The sequence below is a fragment of the Diadema antillarum genome, unplaced genomic scaffold, assembly GCF_040938485.1.
Source record: "Diadema antillarum isolate AM-2024a unplaced genomic scaffold, OU_Dant_1.0 scf00000042, whole genome shotgun sequence".
Lineage (NCBI taxonomy): Eukaryota > Metazoa > Echinodermata > Echinoidea > Diadematoida > Diadematidae > Diadema > Diadema antillarum.
Window position 1 is genome coordinate 1,407,091 of NW_027270931.1, and position 20,409 is coordinate 1,427,499.

The 20,409-nt window shown below is 39.9% G+C and overlaps 2 protein-coding genes across 2 annotated transcripts; one reads left to right on the forward strand and one right to left on the reverse strand.

Moving 5' to 3' along the window:
• Nucleotides 1-119: 119 nt before the first annotated feature.
• On the reverse strand, nt 120-4,625 carry LOC139712807 (retinol dehydrogenase 8-like). Its single transcript, XM_071624601.1, has 4 exons — nt 4,360-4,625; nt 2,239-2,418; nt 1,300-1,393; nt 120-447 (listed from the first exon to the last, which is right to left on the reverse strand). The coding sequence occupies exons 1-4, from the start codon at nt 4,622-4,624 to the stop codon at nt 120-122; spliced, it is 867 nt and encodes a 288-aa protein (XP_071480702.1). The 5' UTR covers nt 4,625.
• A 4,392-nt stretch (nt 4,626-9,017) lies between these two features.
• On the forward strand, nt 9,018-14,501 carry LOC139712816 (retinol dehydrogenase 8-like). Its single transcript, XM_071624610.1, has 4 exons — nt 9,018-9,282; nt 10,198-10,377; nt 11,022-11,115; nt 14,174-14,501. The coding sequence occupies exons 1-4, from the start codon at nt 9,018-9,020 to the stop codon at nt 14,499-14,501; spliced, it is 867 nt and encodes a 288-aa protein (XP_071480711.1).
• Nucleotides 14,502-20,409: the final 5,908 nt, after the last annotated feature.

Consider the following 20,409-nt stretch of genomic DNA (forward strand, 5'->3'; position numbering starts at 1 on the left):
ATTACGTACGCGTATACACCCGAGCACATTGATGACGATCAGACTTTGTTTCATTAACATCATTAATTATCATAGATATTTATTGTTTTTAAAAGCTCCTGCGCATATATCCGATCTATTTATACAGCCCCTATCAACTTGCGTAGTGCGGCGATAGATTTCTCCCCCGTCAGGTCGGCAACCGATTCTTCCAGGGCCTCCTTGGTCTCAGGGGGAGCGACCAGGTGTCTGAAAACCGGGTCTTCGACTTCAATGCATTTCGTAACCAAGACTTCGACCACGTCGTCTACTGAAAGAGCGGGGAACTTTGACGCTAGGTCGCAAAGGAATTTTAGCTGTCGTCTGTCGATTTCGTGAATGGTGTCGTCATTAATCAGGGCATTGCGTGCTGACAAACCCGATGGTAACATTCTTGTATTAACGAGAGTAGGTTCAATCATGCACACCCTGTTCAGAGTAAAATAAATAAAACACACATATCAAGTTAAACATACTTTCACTTTCCATAGTCATGTTTACAGCGACAGACAAACAGTAATAATATACATAAACTGTACACAGCAAGATTGTTGCTACTGAGTGGCAAAGTTTTGAAAATAGTTTGTATTAGTCTGTCGATCCAAGAGAAACAAAACTAAGCCGAATCTGGAATCTGTAAAATTCGATTAGATAGTATATTCTTAAGTATTAATTCTCTATTGAATCGAATCTAATCAAATATCAAGTATCTAAACAAATTCAATGAGAAAAGAATGAAGGGCTTTCTCAACCGAATCTGCACTTTCTACATAGAGGGGGATTCAATCTAGAGTTTACATTTGAATATATAGAAAGAATGCAACAATGTTAGTACTAAAGATTAGTGCAGATCGAAGGAAATCGAACAATCAATTAGAAAGATAATTTATGACTTTAAAAAAATTTCGAGTGATCCATTTGACGCCATATCATGATAAGATTAGCACTGCATGTCCACTAACCATTAGCCAATAAAAATTCGTGATATCACACAATTTCATTTTATTTTTCTGGCATGATGACAGTGCAATCCACGTGATAACATCTTTAAGGAAGCAGGGGAATATTATCCGTAGCATAATTATGTCAGTCAGAAGTACAAGGAATAAATACTTTCAATGAAAAAGAAATGGAATTCTCTCTACAATGATATAATTTTTTTTCTGTAAATCGTTGTCTACCCGTTACATCATGAATTGTTATATTCCTCTAGATGGTGGCGCATGGATTTAATCAACAAGGTTAACGTTAGAAAACGGAACTTTTTGATATACTCCGTACCTGATATTGAATGACTTGACAGTGGAGAGTAGTGATTCAAAGAATCCTTCTACGGCAAACTTAGAGGCGCTGTAGAAGTCACCGTAAGGCAAACCTGAAATTCGATGGACATTTCTCGTTTATAAGAGGAGCTTGCTTCCAAAAGGCGCTAAACCCATCATTTTTCCATGGGTTTAGCGCCTTTTGGAAGCAATCTCTTCGAATACATGTATTATAGTTATAATGTATAGATACACGCCTACCTCACATTTCAGATCTTCGTCCACATATCACTACTGGTTTCTCCAAAAATAAGTATAAATAAGTGAGTGCAAAACGATGGAACAATTAGCAAGACTGTAGGCATATTTGTTGAGTGAATTCAAGAAAGCTGTGAAACCTTCAAAGCTTTCCTATTTAAGGTGTGTGCTTATGTTAATTTGTTATGTTAATCTGTGCTACCCACCAAGTTATTATCTTTTACTCTTTAACACAAAGGGACTGAAGCCAAATGCGCTACAAATGTGATGTTATTATAATTGTCATTATTATTATAATTATCATTATTTTCATCATTATAATTATTATCATTATTATTATCATTATTATTGTTTCTATCACTTTTATTTTCACGATGATACTATCACAAAGTCTTCTCATTATGTGATGTTTGGAGGGTTTGGATTAACAGTTAGGTCGAACCTGGATGTTATCAATGTACAATTTGGCGAGGGTACAATGTGTATGTGGGTTGTTCATTGTTGAGTTTTCTTTTTCTTTTTGTAGTAGAAAGGGGCGATGCAAATAAGATGAATGAGGCAAAGTGGAGACTGGAATTATCTAAGTGAGGTCCATGGTGAACTAGGTGAATGTAGTGGTCAATTATAAACTCAGATGTTTATAATTATTATTTACCAATAGGCATGTTTGGAATGACGAAATTTGGCATAAATCTAGTACCTTGCTTTCCCGCCAAACTCGAGACACTGATGATTTTTCCCGCCTTTTTCTGCTTCATGTGAGGGAGTACCGCCTGAGTGAGTCGAATTGTGCCGATAGTGTTCACATTGAAGATGCTCTCGATCTTGGCACGAGACGCACGTTCTGGGAGATCTGTGGAAGGAACTCCCGCTATGTTGACTGAACAGAGATCAATATGAGAAAAGGAAATAAACATCACGAGTATCTCATCACAACGCAAATTTTTCAGTCTACCTGTGTCCATTTAAAAGTCACCAATGTACTGCGGATTTACTTCAGATGACGTCTACATGGCATTTTGACGTACGAAGTAAGCTAGCTTTAGATTCATCACAAGGGCAAAAAGAAAAATAACAGCAATCTATGGGAAAAATGCAATGTACCGGTTGATCAGCAGGTTTTGGTCGAGGTATATGAACCTGACGATGGACAGATATTTGGTCAGAAACAAACCAACGTATTGATGGACAGGATTAGTATGAATAGGAAAAAACAGCATCTCCAAAATCCAATGGTGATAAGTACTAGAGAGGTACATTCAAAATTGCGGAGGCCCCAATCACATATAAACACGGATCCTCAAGGATCCACACGGTAATCCGGGGAGATCCGGGGAGATCCGGGATAGTTCGACCTCGATGAAATGTCGACGAGCGTTGATATGATATGATATGATACACACGGTATCAACACGGCAGCTACACGGATAAGACCGGAAGAGCCCGGCGTCTTCACGGACAAACACGGCATCTACACGGATCAACACGGCAGCTACACGGCAGCCACACGGACCATTCCGGATTGCTCTGCCAAGACGGCAATCCCCGGATGACACCGGATGTTTTTGACCTCCAAAAGTTGCCGTGTTGGCCTCCAGGATGTCCCCGGATCTACACGGACAAACACGGATATCCAAGGCGTGAACACGGGTCTCTCCCCGGATCCTGGGAGATCCGGGAAGATCCTGGGAGATCCGGGAAGATCCTGGGAGATCCGGGAAGATCCGGGGAGATCCGGGATAGTTTCGACCTCGATGGAGTGTCGACAAGCGTTGATATGACTGTACACACGGCATCAACACGGCAGCTACACGGATAAGGCCGGAAGAGCGCGGCGTCTTCACGGACAAACCGTCCCGGATTGCTCTGCCAACACGGCAATCCCCGGATGACGCCGGATGTTTTTGACCTCCAAAAGTCAAAAGTTGCCGTGTTGGACTCCCGGATGTCCCCGGATCTACACGGCCGGACATACACGGATGTCCAAGGATGTTCAAGGCGTCAACACGGATCTCTCCCCGGATCATCCCGGATCAGATCCGGGATGGTCCGGGGTGATCCGGGACGTCTATGTGACTGGGGCATTAGAGAAGAAAATTACACTTTCACAAGTCAGCTGCATGTTGTCATACTTCCTTCTCGATTGGCGTGATTGGAAGAATGTTTTACGAGCCTAATTTACTAAGTGTGCGATTCCACACCACGTTCAGTGGACTTTACTAGATTACTAGATACAGTATAGGATGAGATCAGAAACAGAATGTCAGGAATTCAGTCAAAATCACACTACTAAAAAGAAAATGAGGGTTCCGCTTTCATAGAGGGGAAGCGAATATAATTTTTGAAGTTTTGATATAGCCTGCGCCCGAATTCGGGTTGGTCTGTCATGGTTTGTCATAACGGCGGTAACAAAACACTGCAATACACCGAAATCTGCAAATAAATAGTTCATATCTGCACAAATCAGAAATGTTAACAAATTTTCCCACTTGAGATAAAACCAAAGCCAAAAACCTATAGTCTATGTATTGAGTCTACTGCCTTTAGAGGACTCAGGTAAGAAATAAAAGCGTTTAAACCTTTGAATATCAAAAATGCATTCCACTCGAAAAAGAGGAATAACCCAGTTCAGGTGAAATGCTGCCAGCTGCATTTTAGCGGCAATACCAACAGTGAAATAACAAGGTAATTAAGGTAAACCTGTGGATCTTTCTTTTCATTTTTCTGGCGAGAAATATACCCTGCCAAGTTCACAGGTCTAGGTCGAGAATAACTACTGGTCGTGCAGTGACAGTAACTGTTGAGCCCAGCAATTACTCACTAAGAACATCGATGCCTCCGTGTGTCTTAATGACGTCATCAAGTACTCGTGTGATGTCTTCATCCTTGGTGATGTCCATCTCCTTGATGACGATTGTCTTGTCAATAGCGTCCCCAACGGCGGCAACTAACTCGGCCTTTTCTGCCATGGCAATGACGGTAGCGATGACAAGGTAGCGTTGATCGGGGTCTTGTGCGAGACGTCGAGCCGTAGAGAGCCCGATACCCGACGAACATCCAGTCACGAGTACTACTTTAGGAGCCATGGTAACCTTATGAAGTTTACCGAGTTCTTTTGTGGTAAACAGAATGCACGGGAACATGTTAATCTCAATGTTTAATATTGTCGGGAGTCATTCATGTAATGATAAAATAATAATTTCACACGTTAATCATAATTGTTTTTGACCGGAAAGCGAGGCTGGTTAAGTTTATCATCCCTCATTTTATTTTCCATGTATTGCGCTTTTCTTCGCCTTCTCATTTTCATCTACCTTTCCTACATATTGTGTCTTCTTTCCATTCAACTGCTGATAGGCCTTCATAGTTTAAGTGTGCAAGTTAAACGTCATGTTCTCCTCTCTGACAACGGTCTGCTTAGATTTAATTGGAGCGTCGATTCAGTCAATACAGTACTGTTTATTCCCCCATTTCCTGCGATGTGAACTCTTCGCTTCTAGCCGTGCCCGTTCGCTTCTCAGTTTAATTTAGGCGCCTACTACCACTACTACACGATACATCTCTAACACTTCAAACCAATGACGACACCAAGAACGCGAGTAATCCAAAGTCCATCACATTATGTTGCATCTTTTTTACACGTACGCTGGCTTACAATGGTACCATCATATAAATATCTACGAATGCAAAAACACGGGTCTACAAACTACAATACGTCGAAAGAATAGAGCAGCATGCACGTATCAGAGTGTATTCTCACCTGTTGCCGGTTGTATGGAACGGCAGTGCGATTTTGTGTGTGCACCGTCCGCTGTGCTTTTCACCAATGAGTAGAAGAGAATATTTTCGGCGAAATGACGTTTTAGTTTCAGCCGACTTCCATCGACCATGGAGTTAGTAGCCCTGAATCAACCTCAGGTCAACAGGACAGTACATCATTGCCAGATACCCGAGGGTTAAAGTCTATGTGTGCTTAACACATATTTTTAATCTGCCATAGCGTGAATATATGGTGTTTTATTGTGGGTTTTTTTTCTCATGTGTGACTTCGCGAACGCATCATAATACCTGATGTGCGTGAAGACTTTCTCAATAGACATTCTGCAAGATTACGTTTACACACCAAAAAAGAAAAAGAAAAGAAAATCACTGTTACTCCTGCGTCGTAAATAAAATAATAAAATAAAATAAAAGTCAATATTTCATGTAGGTGAAAGAATGGAATACATGCAGCATCATAATATATCCATCTCTCATGACAAACAAGAACATAAACACACTCACACGTACAAACAGAAAAAGAAGCACAGAAAAGGGGAGTGGCAGAAATAAATACTGATGAAGAGAAAAAAGAGCGACAGGGAGAGAGAGAGAAAGTATATAAGAGAGGGAGAGAGAGGGACGATAATGCAAAACGTGTGTTACGAAAAGTGTGTCTGTGTTTGTGTGTGCGTGTTTGTGTGAAAAATTGAGTTGTACTTTAAGGAAACCAAAACCCCAAGAGGAATGTGGATTGAGTGAAAGCAGCAACATTAGTAGAACACATGAGTGAAAGTTTGAGGACAATCGATGCAATAGATTAGTGTTTTCTGAACTTGGAAACTTCTGTTTAAAAAAGGAAATCATTTAACCCTTGAAGTCCTCAATATAACAATATGTAATGTTGCACGTTTATGTTATTTTTGTCTCTTATTGTATTTCATGAAGTAAGCTTAAACTTCTCTCTCATCTTTAGACCCATATTTTGTCTTTTTTTTTTGTACCGTTGATTATTTCGGTTGCAGAATTTGTTTCTACAACTTACAAGAATGGTTGCTTTGATGTATGATCACCCTTTAAATTGGAAAAGCATTTTAGGAGATTAACGTTGTGATGCAAATTTATGAAGTTCTTCCGTCGAGATGTTTTCATTGCAACTGATTGACAAATTGCCCTACATCGACGTAAATAAGCACTGAATTGATCAGTGTTTTAGTAGTAGCCATGATAAAAAATCATGGGCGTACATACTCGAGCAGGATTCGAACCCACGACCTCCTGATCACCGGACAGGCGTCACCTCCACTAGACCACCGAGCTTTCGCCCGACAGCAAGTGTTGGTTCTAATCCTTATAGCATGCAGCGGGTACTGCTTTGTTATTCAAATTTATGAAGTTCTTCCGTCGAGATGTTTTCATTGCAACTGATTGACAAATTGCCCTACATCGACGTAAATAAGCACTGAATTGATCAGTGCTTTCAACACTTGCTGTCGGGCGAAAGCTCGGTAATCTAGTGGAGATGACGCCTGTCCGGTGATCAGGAGGTCGTGGGTTCGAATCCTGCTCGAGTATGTACGCCCATGATTTTTTATCATGGCTACTACTAAAACACTGATCAATTCAGTGCTTATTTACGTCGATGTAGGGCAATTTGTCAATCAGTTGCAACGTTGTGATGCTTCACGATTATGATTTATGTTGTAAAATACCCACTACCTGGGTTACACCCGATTCCTAATGTGCAATAGCTACTCGTAGTCGACCCGGGGATAGCCCCCTTTTTTTCAATTGAAGCCATCTATGACACTGACCCGGTATGACAATTTCAGGCAAAGCATGTGGGGATTATTTACAGGCTCGCCATTCTTTGAAAATACAGTGTAGTGTTGAAAGATTCGGAATGACGATACGGCACTGATCAATTCAAAAGAGACCCATATTTATCATTTATATCATTGTTCATTTCGGTTGCAGAACCATGCGTTCGGTTCCGATTTTTTTTTTTCACTTCCCACCTTTCCTTCGGTTAGGTTTTTCCTGATGTTAACTTTGTTTGTCAGAATTGCTACTGAATTTATTGTACTTAAGAAAAGATGTACGATATTATTTGGCCCCATGGCAGAATAGAATCATTCTAACAATGGATCTGAAATGTAATCTATTTTGTAATCTTTTTTGAATCTGAATCTATTTTGTAATCTTTTTTGAATCTGAATCTATTTTGTAATCTTTGACTATTCATGTATGATATAAGTATTTTTGTGTATTTTTCTAAAGAAAAATGGAAAATAAACAATCAGAACAAAAACAAACAAGGCAAATAAACGATTATGTCGAGCTCTCCACAGCTGGTGCCATCTCTGTTCTCTCCCTCTCTCTCTCTCCCTCACACACACACACACATACACACACACACACAAACAAACACACACTCTCTATGTTTTCTCTCTTGTCTGTGTATCTTGTCTTTGTGTCCTTGTGTGTGTTTGTTTGTGTGTGTGGTAGTCTGTTTAAAGATCGAGGGATGGAGAAAATATCATGACGCTTTTTATCCGTGCCATATTCATTGCTTAAACATTGTTTGGAATTCTGACCAAAATAAGATTTGATCATAACGTAAACTTGATTGAACGTTAATCTGAGATTTGACAACACTTTCTTTTGTGATATTTTGTTCATTAGTAATATCTCTCACATCCCTAAATCTCAATTTCAATGTAGTCCCGAATAGATCTATTTCAAACTCAGTCACGAATAGATTTCAAACTGTGTATTTAGCTTATGTTGGGAAAAAAAAGCCAACTTCATTCCCAAATGGAAACTTGAACTTTAACCGTAATCTGATCTCGCGATTGTAATATGTCCTTGTATGTGTGACCTCGGTCTGTGACCGAGTCTGTGATCGGTGTGTGACCTTTAGGTCTTCCGAAACTCCAAAGCAGAAAAATATTCTGGCCGTCTCACTGGAACATACCATTGGCATCCAAAGCAACGGACGGAGCACACAGATGATCGTACTGCCATCTAAACTACCCCGTTGAAATTCAGGCTAGTGGCAACAGGTGAGAAAACTATCTTTTTGTGTGTGTTTTTTTTTTTCAATGTGGGCCTACTGTGGGACCGTGATTTGCACTCGTTGTTACAGGACCCATGATCAGTCAGTGTATACATCATGTAAAAACAAATGGAAAATGTATTTCCCTTTTAATCCAAAGCAGGAGTTATCAAGCAGGAAGAACCAAATAAATGACAGTCATGTGTACTATGCAAGTATAGCCACCTATTATTACTATTATTGTTGTTATTAGTATTAGTTTTGATATCAGTATTAGTATTATCATTATCATTATAATCATCATTACTACTACTACTACTACTACTACTACTATAAACTAATATTAGTCCTATGATATTGGAGCTATCAGAGAAAATGAAAAAGGAGACAAGAAATGTAAGGAGAAGAAGAAATCAATTGAGTTGGAAAAAAGAAAGTGGATAAAAAACATATTTACCAATCACAAAGTGTTGCTGTCAAGCATGTAAATGTTGTGTGAATGTAAATGAACCACTTTCACTTTAGGGCAATGTTCGTCCCTGACCTACACCATGATTGGTACCTCAATCTAAACTTTTTATCCATTCAAAAAAAAAATGGTATCTTGCATTCTGTTTCATCATGTTCGTAGGAACGAACTTGGCGAACTTTATTTGGTTACTATGGCTCCTCAAGTAGTACTCGTGACTGGATGTTCGTCTGGTATTGGGCTCTGTGCTGCTCGACGTCTCGCACAAGACCCCGATCAACGCTACCTTGTCATCGCTACCGTCATTGCCATGGCAGAAAAGGCCGAGCTAGTTGCCGCCGTAGGGGACGCTATTGATAAGACGATCTTCATCAAGGAGATGGACATCACCAAGGATGAAGACATCACACGAGTAGTTGATGACGTCGTTAAAACGCGCGGACGTATCGATATTCTCAGTGAGTAGGCCCTACTTTCATATCTGGTCTAAATATTCAGACCTTATTAACCCCGAAATGTCCAAATCAAGGAGGTTCAAGATCTGGAGTACAAAAACTGGATAGCCATTATTCATACGCTGCCAGTTTTGTTTGGATGGATAAAAGAATTCCATATACATTGTAGGTGCATCTGTGCTTTTACTGATCGGGATTTGATGCCACCACATTGTCTTACCTGCGTAAGATTGCAACACCTTACATTAAGTAGATCAAATATGGAGGGGTTAATGAATGCTACAGAAAAAATCATTACAAGTTAAGCTTTGACTCTGGGCACATAAAGGGTTAATAGGTCTGTACTTGACAGGTTATAATATTTGTCGTCGCAAACAAAGCGAACAAAATACTGTCATTCCATTGTTGCTATTTAAAGAGACGGGATGGTGTCCTACCATCCCTGTGCATCATACGGTACAGTACTCATTGCAGTTCATGGTAGTAATCCCTTATGTTCGAATGACACTTTCAATTTTCAAAAAAAAAAAAACCTTTTGACTGTTATATTTGACTGATGCTTATGAATAAGCAACACACTTTAGGAAATGTATAAATACAGTTCTCATTATTTTTTACGGATTCAGTGCGATGTGATGTAATCTTTGTTCAAGACAAAATATGCGGTGAAAATCAAGGGTGCTCTGACGTCATCCTTGTTTTGTCTGTTTGTTCATCTTTTTATTTTTTATTTTTTAATTAATCCAAAGCATGCCATGATGTAATGATGATTCGTATAGGTGCAAAGGCAACGCCCATGTCATCTGAAGTGGAATTGAAAAGTCTTACCCGGTAGATTTGAAATGCTTTGCCTTGACGAACTGCTCGAGATGTATTATATAGATCATTGAAACATTTTTCATGTATCCATTTTTTCAGTCAACGTAGCAGGAATTGCTATCATAGGAGTCCCGGAGCGCGTGTCACGTGCCAGGATCGAGAGCATCTTTAACGTGAACACTATCGGAACAATTCGACTCACTCAGGCGGTACTCCCTCACATGAAGCAGAAAAAGGCGGGAAAAATCATCAGCGTCTCGAGTTTGGCGGGAAAGCAAGGTACGAGAATAAAGTTTCGTGCATGAATAATTGTTGCCAAACTACTTCATTCCGAACTTGCCATCTTTGGAAAATTATGCAAATTTGATTTTGTGAAAGATTAGTATTTTGTATGTTGATACTTTGCTCTAAATGTATCTCTCCTGAAATGCCCTGCTGTTTGACAAAAAATTACGCCAATGCAATATAAATAGCGCCAGCCAAAAGTAAATTGATGACAATGAGGTTTAACTGAAGTAGTCTTCGTATCAACATCTTCTTTGACCATTGACGTAGCTACATGCAGACGAATCGTAGCATAAGAAAACGATTTGCTTTCAATGAAAAAAAAAAAAACAAAATGAGTTAGCAACGTGTTAAACGATGGCTTTCAGGCGATGCATTTTCCACACCGGCCAATTTACGTCACTACACTTTTCTGGAGACTTTACATCCACAAATTATAAACGTACTATCATTTTTGCACTAGAAGTAGAGAGGGTGAAATTTGTGAAAATTTCAGCATCAGTAAATATTCCTCGTTTAGATTAAGGTGCTTAGTCAAGGTTTATTCTGCTTAACATTATTGTTATCATCATTATCTCTATATCAAAGCTGGATGATATGTTTTAATTACCATACCTACCGTGTACTTCAAATCGCAGGTGTGCCTTATGGTGAATTCTACAGCTCTTCCAAATTTGCCGTGGAAGGGTTCTTCGAATCGCTTCTCTCTACTGTCAAATCATTCAATCTCAGGTAACAGCCAGGTGAAATATTTATGCCAGTATAATTCACCGGTACAGCCCCTGTTCATTAAGAGCAGGGCAATCATTTATTAGAACTAAAAATGGATCGTTTTGTTGAATGATTATTTGTCTGAACTTAGGATTGTTCACAATTGGTTTCGTGTTTGTTTGTTTGCTGTTGGTGTTGTTCGTGTTGTTGGTGTTGTTGTTTGTTTGTTGTTGTTGGGGTTTTTTTTTTTGGGGGGGGGTGGGGAGGGTATGTTACAAAACGAGGCCAAAATGTATAATTCTAAAGGTAAATCAGAGCATCTTGATTAAAATCGGTTTGAAAATGAATGAGATAACCAAAGTAAGTCATCATCATCCTTGCCATATCAAAATGGTGTTCCAATCTCTCAATCCGGATTTTAAACGGAAGGTGAGAAATCGCTGTATGTTCGGAAAAGCTCATTTCGTCTTGAAAATGTTAATTTTGTTTCTGTATTAATGAAGTCATGAAGCTGTCGAGTTACCCCTGGATTCGAGCTTCGTGCCAATGTTATGTTAGATATAAAGTCTAAATACGGTATAAACCTCCTATATGACCAGATTATTATTTGTGCAGTTTATTCACAAGACAATGTCCATCTGTTTTCATCAGTTTGGGACGATCAAACAATAGGAAGTACAGTTCGACCTCGATTATCTGGCCTCCTTTTATCCGGAAATCTCTATTATCCGGACGCCTTCACGCATTGAAGGACTTTTCATCCAAAAATTGAGAAAAAAACAGTGACTTTAACATCTTTTCATGGATCTATTTCACTAATTTCATAAGATGTGCATGATAGGTTTCTCAATATCTAATGAGGTAAAACATGTATGATTTTCACATAAAGATAAACTTTATTTTTGTGAAGAAGGGACTACAATTTTGCGCAGGCTTACATAGATTACACCACCGTTGCGGGGTACGCTACCTGCCTAGCTGCCAGTGCACTGGGACGGCAGCTTGGACGGCAGCTATATACATTAACATTGTGTCTCCCAAATCCGGCCAATTCGCTTATCCGGATGAGCGCCGGTCCCGACATGGCCGGATAATCGAGGTCGAACTGTAAATGCTTCTACCAACCTTAAGTAATTGTACTAAAAACTTTCATCGGCTGGGGATGATGATAAATTAAATGACTGAGCTTCAACCAACCTTGAATTGTAGAGGGCAAGCTTTCGTCCTGCTCCTGAGGACTTTCTCAAGCCTTATGCAGTGGAGTGTTGTCTTGCTGCCGTTGCCTGTCTTTGTTAATCACTGGACCATAGATTGGTGAAAGGGTATAGCCCGAGTCTCTGTTGAGAGCAGGATTGACCCTTCTGATCCAAAGTGCTTCCTTTATTTTTCTTTTCAACCAGTTGCTTTCAAAGTCAATGATACGCGCCTCATCCCATTCAATGTTGTGTCCTGTGTTGTAAGAGTGCTCAGCTATCGCCGAGTGTGATGGATTGTTTTAGTCTCAGCGCCCTTTTGTGTTCCTTGAGTCTCTCGTTCAAGGTTCTGCTGGTTTCCCCGATGTAACAATCATGGCAATCAGCACAAGTGATCTTATAGACAATGCCTGACCTTATTTGCCTTGGGACTTTGTCTTTAGCATGGACTAGTCTACTTCTCAGGGTATTAGAGCTCTTGAATGCAATATCAACATCCTTGTTGTGGAATGCTCTTTTCAGAAGGGAGGATATGGTGTTTACGAAGGGGAGGACTACCCTAATGCTAGTCTCCTTCCTTTCCTTTGTGGGTGACTTAGTTCTTGTTTTGTCCTTGGCTTTTTGTCTCATCCAAGCTGGGTATCCACATGCTGTAAGGGCCTTGTCAATATGGTGGAATTCACTCTGTAGTGCATCATTGTCAGAGGTTACATTTCGAGCTCTCAAATACAAAGATCTAGCAAACACTCAACACAAAGGAGTTTGACATTGACATTGACTTTGAAAGCAACTGGTTAAAAAGAAAAATAAAGGAAGCACTTTGGATCAGAAGGGTCAATCCTGCTCTCAACAGAGACTCGGGCTATACCCTTTCACCAATCTATGGTCCAGTGATTAACAAAGACAGGCAACGGCAGCAAGACAACACTCCACTGCGTAAGGCTTGAGAAAGTCCTCAGGAGCAGGACGAAAGCTTGCCCTCTACAATTCAAGGTTGGTTGAAGCTCAGTCATTGAATTTAGTAATTGTGCTGGCTAGCTTTCCTCCACTCCTTTAGACTTCTTCAGGCCAAATGGTTACACCGTTTCTCTTTCACTGCCTGCCTGTCTCCTGATCACTGGACCGAAGATCGGTGATAAATAAGTATCCCTAATCCCTATTGAGCGTGGGCTTCATTATCTTAACTAAGATGGACTCTTTCACTTGTCAACACAAAACACAAAATAGGATGGAATGACGCCACGGCCGCAGTCCTAGTCAATTGAAAGGAATATTTGGCCAAGAAAAGTGAAAGAATGCATCTGGATTAAGAGAATTAAGCCCACACTTAGGATTCGAGATACACTTTATCACCGATATTCGGTCCAGTGCTCAGGACACTAGCAGGCAAAACAAGAGAAACGGTGCAATCACTTGGCCTGAAGAAGTCCACAGGAGTTGACGAAAGCTAGCCAGCAAGTCACTAAAAGATTGGGAGAAGCCTTAACCTCTTATTGAATGTCCATCTCATTACAAAAATTAGACTTTTCCAAAAAGTATTTGTCAAAAAGCAATGCATTACTCTACCATTACTGACGTGGGAAGTCAGGAGAAGATATTTCAAGTCGTTCAGACACTTTATGAAAGATATCTTTAGCTTGGTGATTGCGTTGTACTGAACTTGACTGAGATAAGTTTGAAAATTAAGGCTACAAGATCACTTTCAAGATGTCTCCTGGCGTGACCTCTTAATAACGATTAGCCTGTTGTGGGTAGGTCTTCTTGTTTGTGTCTGTGTGTGTTTGTGTTTGTGTGTGTGTGTGTGTGTGTGTTTCTGAGTGTGGTGTGTGGAACACGTCAGTTGCAGTATCTTTAGTTCCAATTGAGCTGATTATTATTTTCTCTAGGATTTGCATGATGGAGACTACTCAAGTAAAGACAAGACTAGTGACAGGAGTTTTCTCGGACATTGACACCCAGATCAACGACGATACCATTGACGACATTGATCGACGTCAACTACGCTGCCTTCTTGACGTATTGAAAGAATTCCCCTTCATTTCAGTAGACGACGTGGTCGACGTCATGATAACGAAATGCGTCGAGGTCGACGACCCAGTTTTCAGACACCTGGTCGTTCCCCCTGAAACCAAGAAGGCGCTGATTGAAACCGTTGCCGACCTGAAGGGGGAAAAGTCAATCGTGGCACTGCGAAAGTTCATAAAGGCGTCATAGATATACGTGTTTCATCGGGGTCATCCCACAAGACCGACACCCGGCCATGAGTCATACAGCCCACGATTCCTACAGCCCACGAGTTCGACACTAGGCAAATAAAGCTCATGTGACAGACACTGGGTAAAACGGCCTACGAGTTCGAAAGATACAATACAGGGTTTGATGTGTCAGATTCGTGGACCTTGTTTACTTAGTGTCGAACTTATGGGCTGTATGACTCGTGGGCTGTATAACTTGGAGGCTGTATGACTCGTGGGTGTGGGTCTCCACCCGTTTCCTAATATGCACAGGAGTGTTTTGATCCCTTCGCACCTTCTGCTCCTCCAGAAATAAACATGAAGGAGGGAAACTTTATGTGCAACAAGGTGTAAATGGGAACCTGTAAAATTAGATGATATTTAACTGATAATCTGTGAAATCATGACAAAATAACTGCATACAGAAATTAGGAGATACATCGAAAAGGGAATTTGCAGTATCATAATATAATTTGTCATTAAAGACATATTACATAAATGATGCCATAATCATAAACGAAGACCTATGCATCAAAGGACAATTGTGAACCAGGAATAACTTGATTTCCAATAAAGATAAACAATTTGCATACGTATAATAAAGGAATGTTTGCAAAATGTAGCCATGACTACTCGTAAATTGCAATGTCACAAATTTCAACCCTTCCTCTGTGTTGTTATACAACGATATCAATGTTGGAATTTTGCTTCCTATGTGAAAGATTGTCGTTACTGTCGTGACTGTTGATGTTTTTAAAGCAGATCATTCAAATGACACGGGAAAGCGTTAGATTCACTTTGCATTTGTATGGCATTTATCCCGGCTAAATATCATTAAAACACTCACCAATGAAACACTTGCAAATCGTTGAACCTATGAATTATCTGTAGGACATAGTCTGCTTTTGCTAGTTAAATTACATACAATGACATCACAAGTATCAGTCGTGTTCCGCGAGTCTCGGTAGGTTTTCTATATAAAAAGAAAAAAAGGTTTTCTCCTCTCCTTATGTTGCACTAATCTTTTCTGTGACGTCGGAAATTTTAATAACTAGGGCTGGCTTGTAAAACTATAAGTGCAATTTCATGAAATATTCAGGTTTAACATCCTTGAATGGGCAATTTAAACCAATATCTTTGTATAGCTTTAACAAAAGGGCATAATTTGTAATATATAATGGAAGGTACGTACGCACTTGTTTTGAATGCCTCGGAGGTAAAAGTCTCTCTCTCTCTCTCTCTCTCTCTCTTAACTCGCTGTTCATTGAAACAGGAATTCTATTTCCCTGATGTGCATTCAAATACAAATACACACGCGCTCACAAATACTCAAGGAATTATACAGTGCTGTAATACCCAGAAAAACATTGCTTTAGGCTTTATAATTTCATCAATGATTCGACAACTCTCCCCCACACACACACGCACACACACACGCACACACACACACACACACACACACTATTTTTCCACAGAAAAGGAAACCTGCCGCCATAGTGCCGCCAGTAAAATCCACCAAATATCATCCAAAAAAAAAAAAAACCTCAACAGAACATTGATGATTATTGGTCAGATGGGGAGATGAACACACCACACAGGACAAGGGTAATATCTCAGGCGCTAGGGTCTTTTTATTACGTCATTTCTTCCAGCCAATCGTATTCGACACACACTCCAGATTCAGAATCGGAGATGTATAAATGCTATCGGCCTATACCAGTGTAGTCTAAGTTTTGGTGTATACCCTTATTACATTGTGTCAGGAAAGGAATACATTTTGTCTTGACTGTTTATAACCATTGACTTTGCACAGAAGTTCATTATGTCAATGCCGTCTCTATTGGGTAGGATATTCCAGACAAGAAGTTTAAAAGGAACATTTTAATTAGCACATCATATACATCGAAACGGGTTCCAGTCATAATCCATGAGGCTTGACTCGACGTCGGCGAGCGGGACTGTAAGGCAGGGGCGACTTCCGATACGAGGAACGTCGCTAGCATATTGAGGGCCGAATCTGCTGACGATCTGCGAGGTTTACCGGGCAACACATCGGCGCTGCACCAGCTTCTAAGGAGGGACCCGAACCCGGACATTCAAAGCTAGAAGTTACGTGTTTATCTATATTTTATATTGTATTTGATATTTTCATATCAAAACTTCAACGTTGTACCCACAACCAAAACTCGCTTATCAAAAACGTTGATTTAACTTTACTTGATCTGTTTCGATTGGAATGTTTATGAGTCAACGTAGAAGAATAAATAACAAAAAGGTCGGTCATGTGACACATTGTAATACAAGAACACCGTAATCACAATTTTCGAGCCTAAATGATCGTGTACGACGCAGTTTACAATGCACCGAATTCATTTACATGTATTATTTTGCCATTGAGGTGGGACTCTAAGTTAGTTTTAAGTTAGTTTAGAGTTTGAGATTTAAGAGAATTTTCAACGACATTTAGAGTGGTGAGCTGGGCTACCACGGACAAGGAGCAAGTTAATATCACGGTTGAATGTCAGTCATAGTCAACGTGTCTCTCATCTCCATATAAGCATAGACGGTGATATCGGCACTGTATCCCTTGTTCAATTAATTTTACGTTTCGAATACAGTTGATATAAGAACATCGAGGACAAATTGACTAATATTCTGAGCAATCAAATGAGATCTCCTCTCAGCACCCATCACATCTAAGGTCATTGGCCAGCTTGATACTGCAAGTTTGGTAACACCCAAGTATTTTTATCATCGAATAAATGGTATAGATTTTGGCAAGGTCTCTTTATTATTGGAAGCGTCATCGTCCATCGAAAATTTGTTGCCATGTTTTTAAGCGATTTCGCGATCGTGCGTTTGACAATCGGGAGTTTAGCTATCGGTTTCGGGATTCCTGGCAATATGATCATCATCGCTATCTTTACCCAGCAGTCAATCAGCAATGCCACTGACGTCGCCTTCATCGCCCTTGCCGTAGTCGACCTCGTTGGGAGTATGATCAGTGGTGTGAAAATAGCCGCCGTCTTTTTCCACGATGAGCACCAATGGGCTTGCTTCATCGAGGTCATTGGCTCAAGATCTCCTCTTTTCGCAAGTCTGTTACTAACGACGTCTATTGCGGCATATCGCCACCGAGCCGTGTGTAATCCGTTCGGAAAACGTGTCGGACGTCGGGCTGCTACCTGGCTTTCTCTTACGTGCGCCGTCGTCGCGTTTTCTGTACATGTACCGTTCTTTTTCATCACGACGTCGTACAAGTTAGGCCGCGAGTATTTCTGCAATGTATACGGAAACATTGCATGGGTGCAGAATGTCTACGCCCGATCACAGGCGGTTCTCTTCTGCGCCTCCGCCTTACCTGTCACTGTATTCTATGCCTTGATTTTAAAACACATCCGATATTACCAAGGAATCCGTCGTGAAATACTAAGTGATAAATTTGCTTCCGAACGTACGAGCAAATCAGACACAGTGGGAGCTGTCTCCTGTATAAGCAAGAGCATCGATATGGCCTGTAACTCATCAGACCCTCAATCGAACAATTTCTCATCCAATTCCATGGGCAGTGATACGGCAAATCTCAAACCGTGTCCACCACATCCGTCGGATATGGAAGAACCAGCAAGCCGGCAGAACCTCGACCAGGCTCAAACTAGATCCAGAAACGTTCGGAAATCGGATCACAAGACTACACAGATGCTAATAGTCATCACGGCCGTATTATTTCTCCTCTGGCTGCCTAGTGTCGTGCTCGATCAGCTCTCCATCGCACAAATCAGCTATATCGGCAGCATTATGCCAAGGGGAGTACTTTACTTTCTCTATCAGGTCAAATATGTCAGTCACATCACTAATCTTTTCGTTTACATAGCCGTTAATAGACGTTTCAGAGATAATTGCAAGAAACTGTTTCTCTGTCCGAAATAGTTCAACTCCTCTTTTTTTTCGACTCGCATACAGAAGATCAGACCAAACGCAATACGCATTATATGTGTGCGACAACGTTAATGTTGCCTCACACCTCTTCAATAATGGTTATACCGAAAATTCGACGATTTATCAAAAGCCCCTCCCTTTCAATGTTTTCGATCGTTGTATTAGGAGAAGTGTATATGTGCACATGATGGGAAGGACGAAACGATCAATTGTGACCCTGCACGATAAAAGTAACAAGTCATTAGACATGTATTTGGAAGTTAAGGGCAGATTCGGGAAGAGCAGATTTTAAGCTTTAAAATGATTTTTAACTTCAATCTCATGGACTCTCTTAACCTATCTCGATATTGGACAGAAAACATGCACTCTGGAAAAGTGTGTACTGAGAAAAGAGGCTCTAAAGTATATTGTATAGGGTCTATTTCAAGTGCTTAATTCTACCACGCTGTGCTCTGTGCAATGGGACAGTAAAGGATGTAAACCCCATAGCAACAACAGCGAAGGAATTATAAATCTAAGCTGAAATTGAGCATGTTTTATCAAGACATTACATCCATGAATAACATCAACTTTCAAAGCAGTAGCATTGTCCTTTCAAAATCTATTAGAGTTGAAATTGAAGAGTGTGTCAAGGGTTTTTAAGATATTAACAGATTCCTCTCAGATATGTTTCATCACATTATTCTACAAAAAAAAAAGTTCTTAATTTTCCATTCGTTTTATGACAAAAAACATCAGAATATTGCTGAAGAATTATTCTTTCAGAAAATACGAAAATTCAAGATTTGACGAGGCTGACCCGTTTCACCTATTTGGAGTGCTTACGCTAAATCAGTGCTTGTGACTTTTTGTCGGTTGTGATGCACGGTCATAACTATTGTTAACAAATTCATTTCGAAAAAAAAAATGTATGCATTTACATGGAAAACATGTGAGTAAGATCAGTGCAACCTCATATGATTTACAAAATTAAGACATAAAACATGAAGAGGTTTATTTCCACAACTTTTTAAAGATTTAATTCAATTCACAACTTCTACCGTTTTGTTTTAATAGTTCATTGTTTGTCAGCTAGGTCATTGCGTGGTGGTTCACAATGCTTAATGAAAATAACTCAGATTGTGAAATAGAAACATGTAAATTGATTCATTATAACTCTCTATTATGACTTCATTATGTATTGTACACGAAGGGTCGACACAAATACAATTCATGATTGGATTCATCACGGTAATGTCACAATTTTACAACAACAACAAAACTTAATCTTTAAAAACATGGACACATTCTTCGTGCGTTGACAACATCAGGAAATAGCCGCAAATATCTCATCAAAATGGAGGTATAGATGCCACCGACATAATCATTCATGTGAAAATTATCATCAACGTTTATACGTGACATTCAAAGAGAATGACTAACATCGATATTTGCCAATGTCGTCTGGAGATCAAATATGGGAAAAATCCATATAATTATGCCTCCAAGAACGGAACAAGTTAACCTCAGACTGAAAGAATCATACTATAAAGGGGCTCCCCTACCGTTGAATGACAAGACTTCTGTTACTAACACATTATAGTTACTATAATTAGAAAGGTACAGAATGTTCGTATAGTTTGATATCTGAGACAGTTACTTGGAGGGTTACGACTCTCTATCATATTTGCCATTATTTTCTTTTACCCTTTGCTAGACAAATAAAGCTAAGACTTTTATCTTTTGAAAGCATGGAGCTCTGACGACTTAATAAAAATTGCGAAACAGATTTGGGAAATGGAACGTGGCTACCTGGACAAGATTTGTGTGTGTGTGTGTGTGTGTGTGTGTGTGTGTGTGTAAGAGAGGAAATTGTCGATTTTTGTCTCCAGAATATCAATCTAGCAGTTTGTTCCTATTATGCCTGTATGCATTTTAATGATAAAGTCGACTGTTGAATGCGCATGAAC

What these genes read in the sequence shown, in the direction of transcription:
- LOC139712807 (XM_071624601.1), bottom strand. Translation starts at nt 4,624, where the DNA reads ATGGCTCCTAAAGTAGTACTCGTGACTGGATGTTCGTCGGGTATCGGG. An exon ending in CGGAGGCATCGATGTTCTTA is followed by an intron (nt 2,419 to 4,359) that starts GTGAGTAATTGC and finishes ATCTCTGTTCAG; the next exon opens with TCAACATAGCGGGAGTTCCT. An exon ending in GAGTTTGGCGGGAAAGCAAG is followed by an intron (nt 1,394 to 2,238) that starts GTACTAGATTTA and finishes ATCGAATTTCAG; the next exon opens with GTTTGCCTTACGGTGACTTC.
- LOC139712816 (XM_071624610.1), top strand. Translation starts at nt 9,018, where the DNA reads ATGGCTCCTCAAGTAGTACTCGTGACTGGATGTTCGTCTGGTATTGGG. An exon ending in CGGACGTATCGATATTCTCA is followed by an intron (nt 9,283 to 10,197) that starts GTGAGTAGGCCC and finishes CCATTTTTTCAG; the next exon opens with TCAACGTAGCAGGAATTGCT. An exon ending in GAGTTTGGCGGGAAAGCAAG is followed by an intron (nt 10,378 to 11,021) that starts GTACGAGAATAA and finishes TTCAAATCGCAG; the next exon opens with GTGTGCCTTATGGTGAATTC.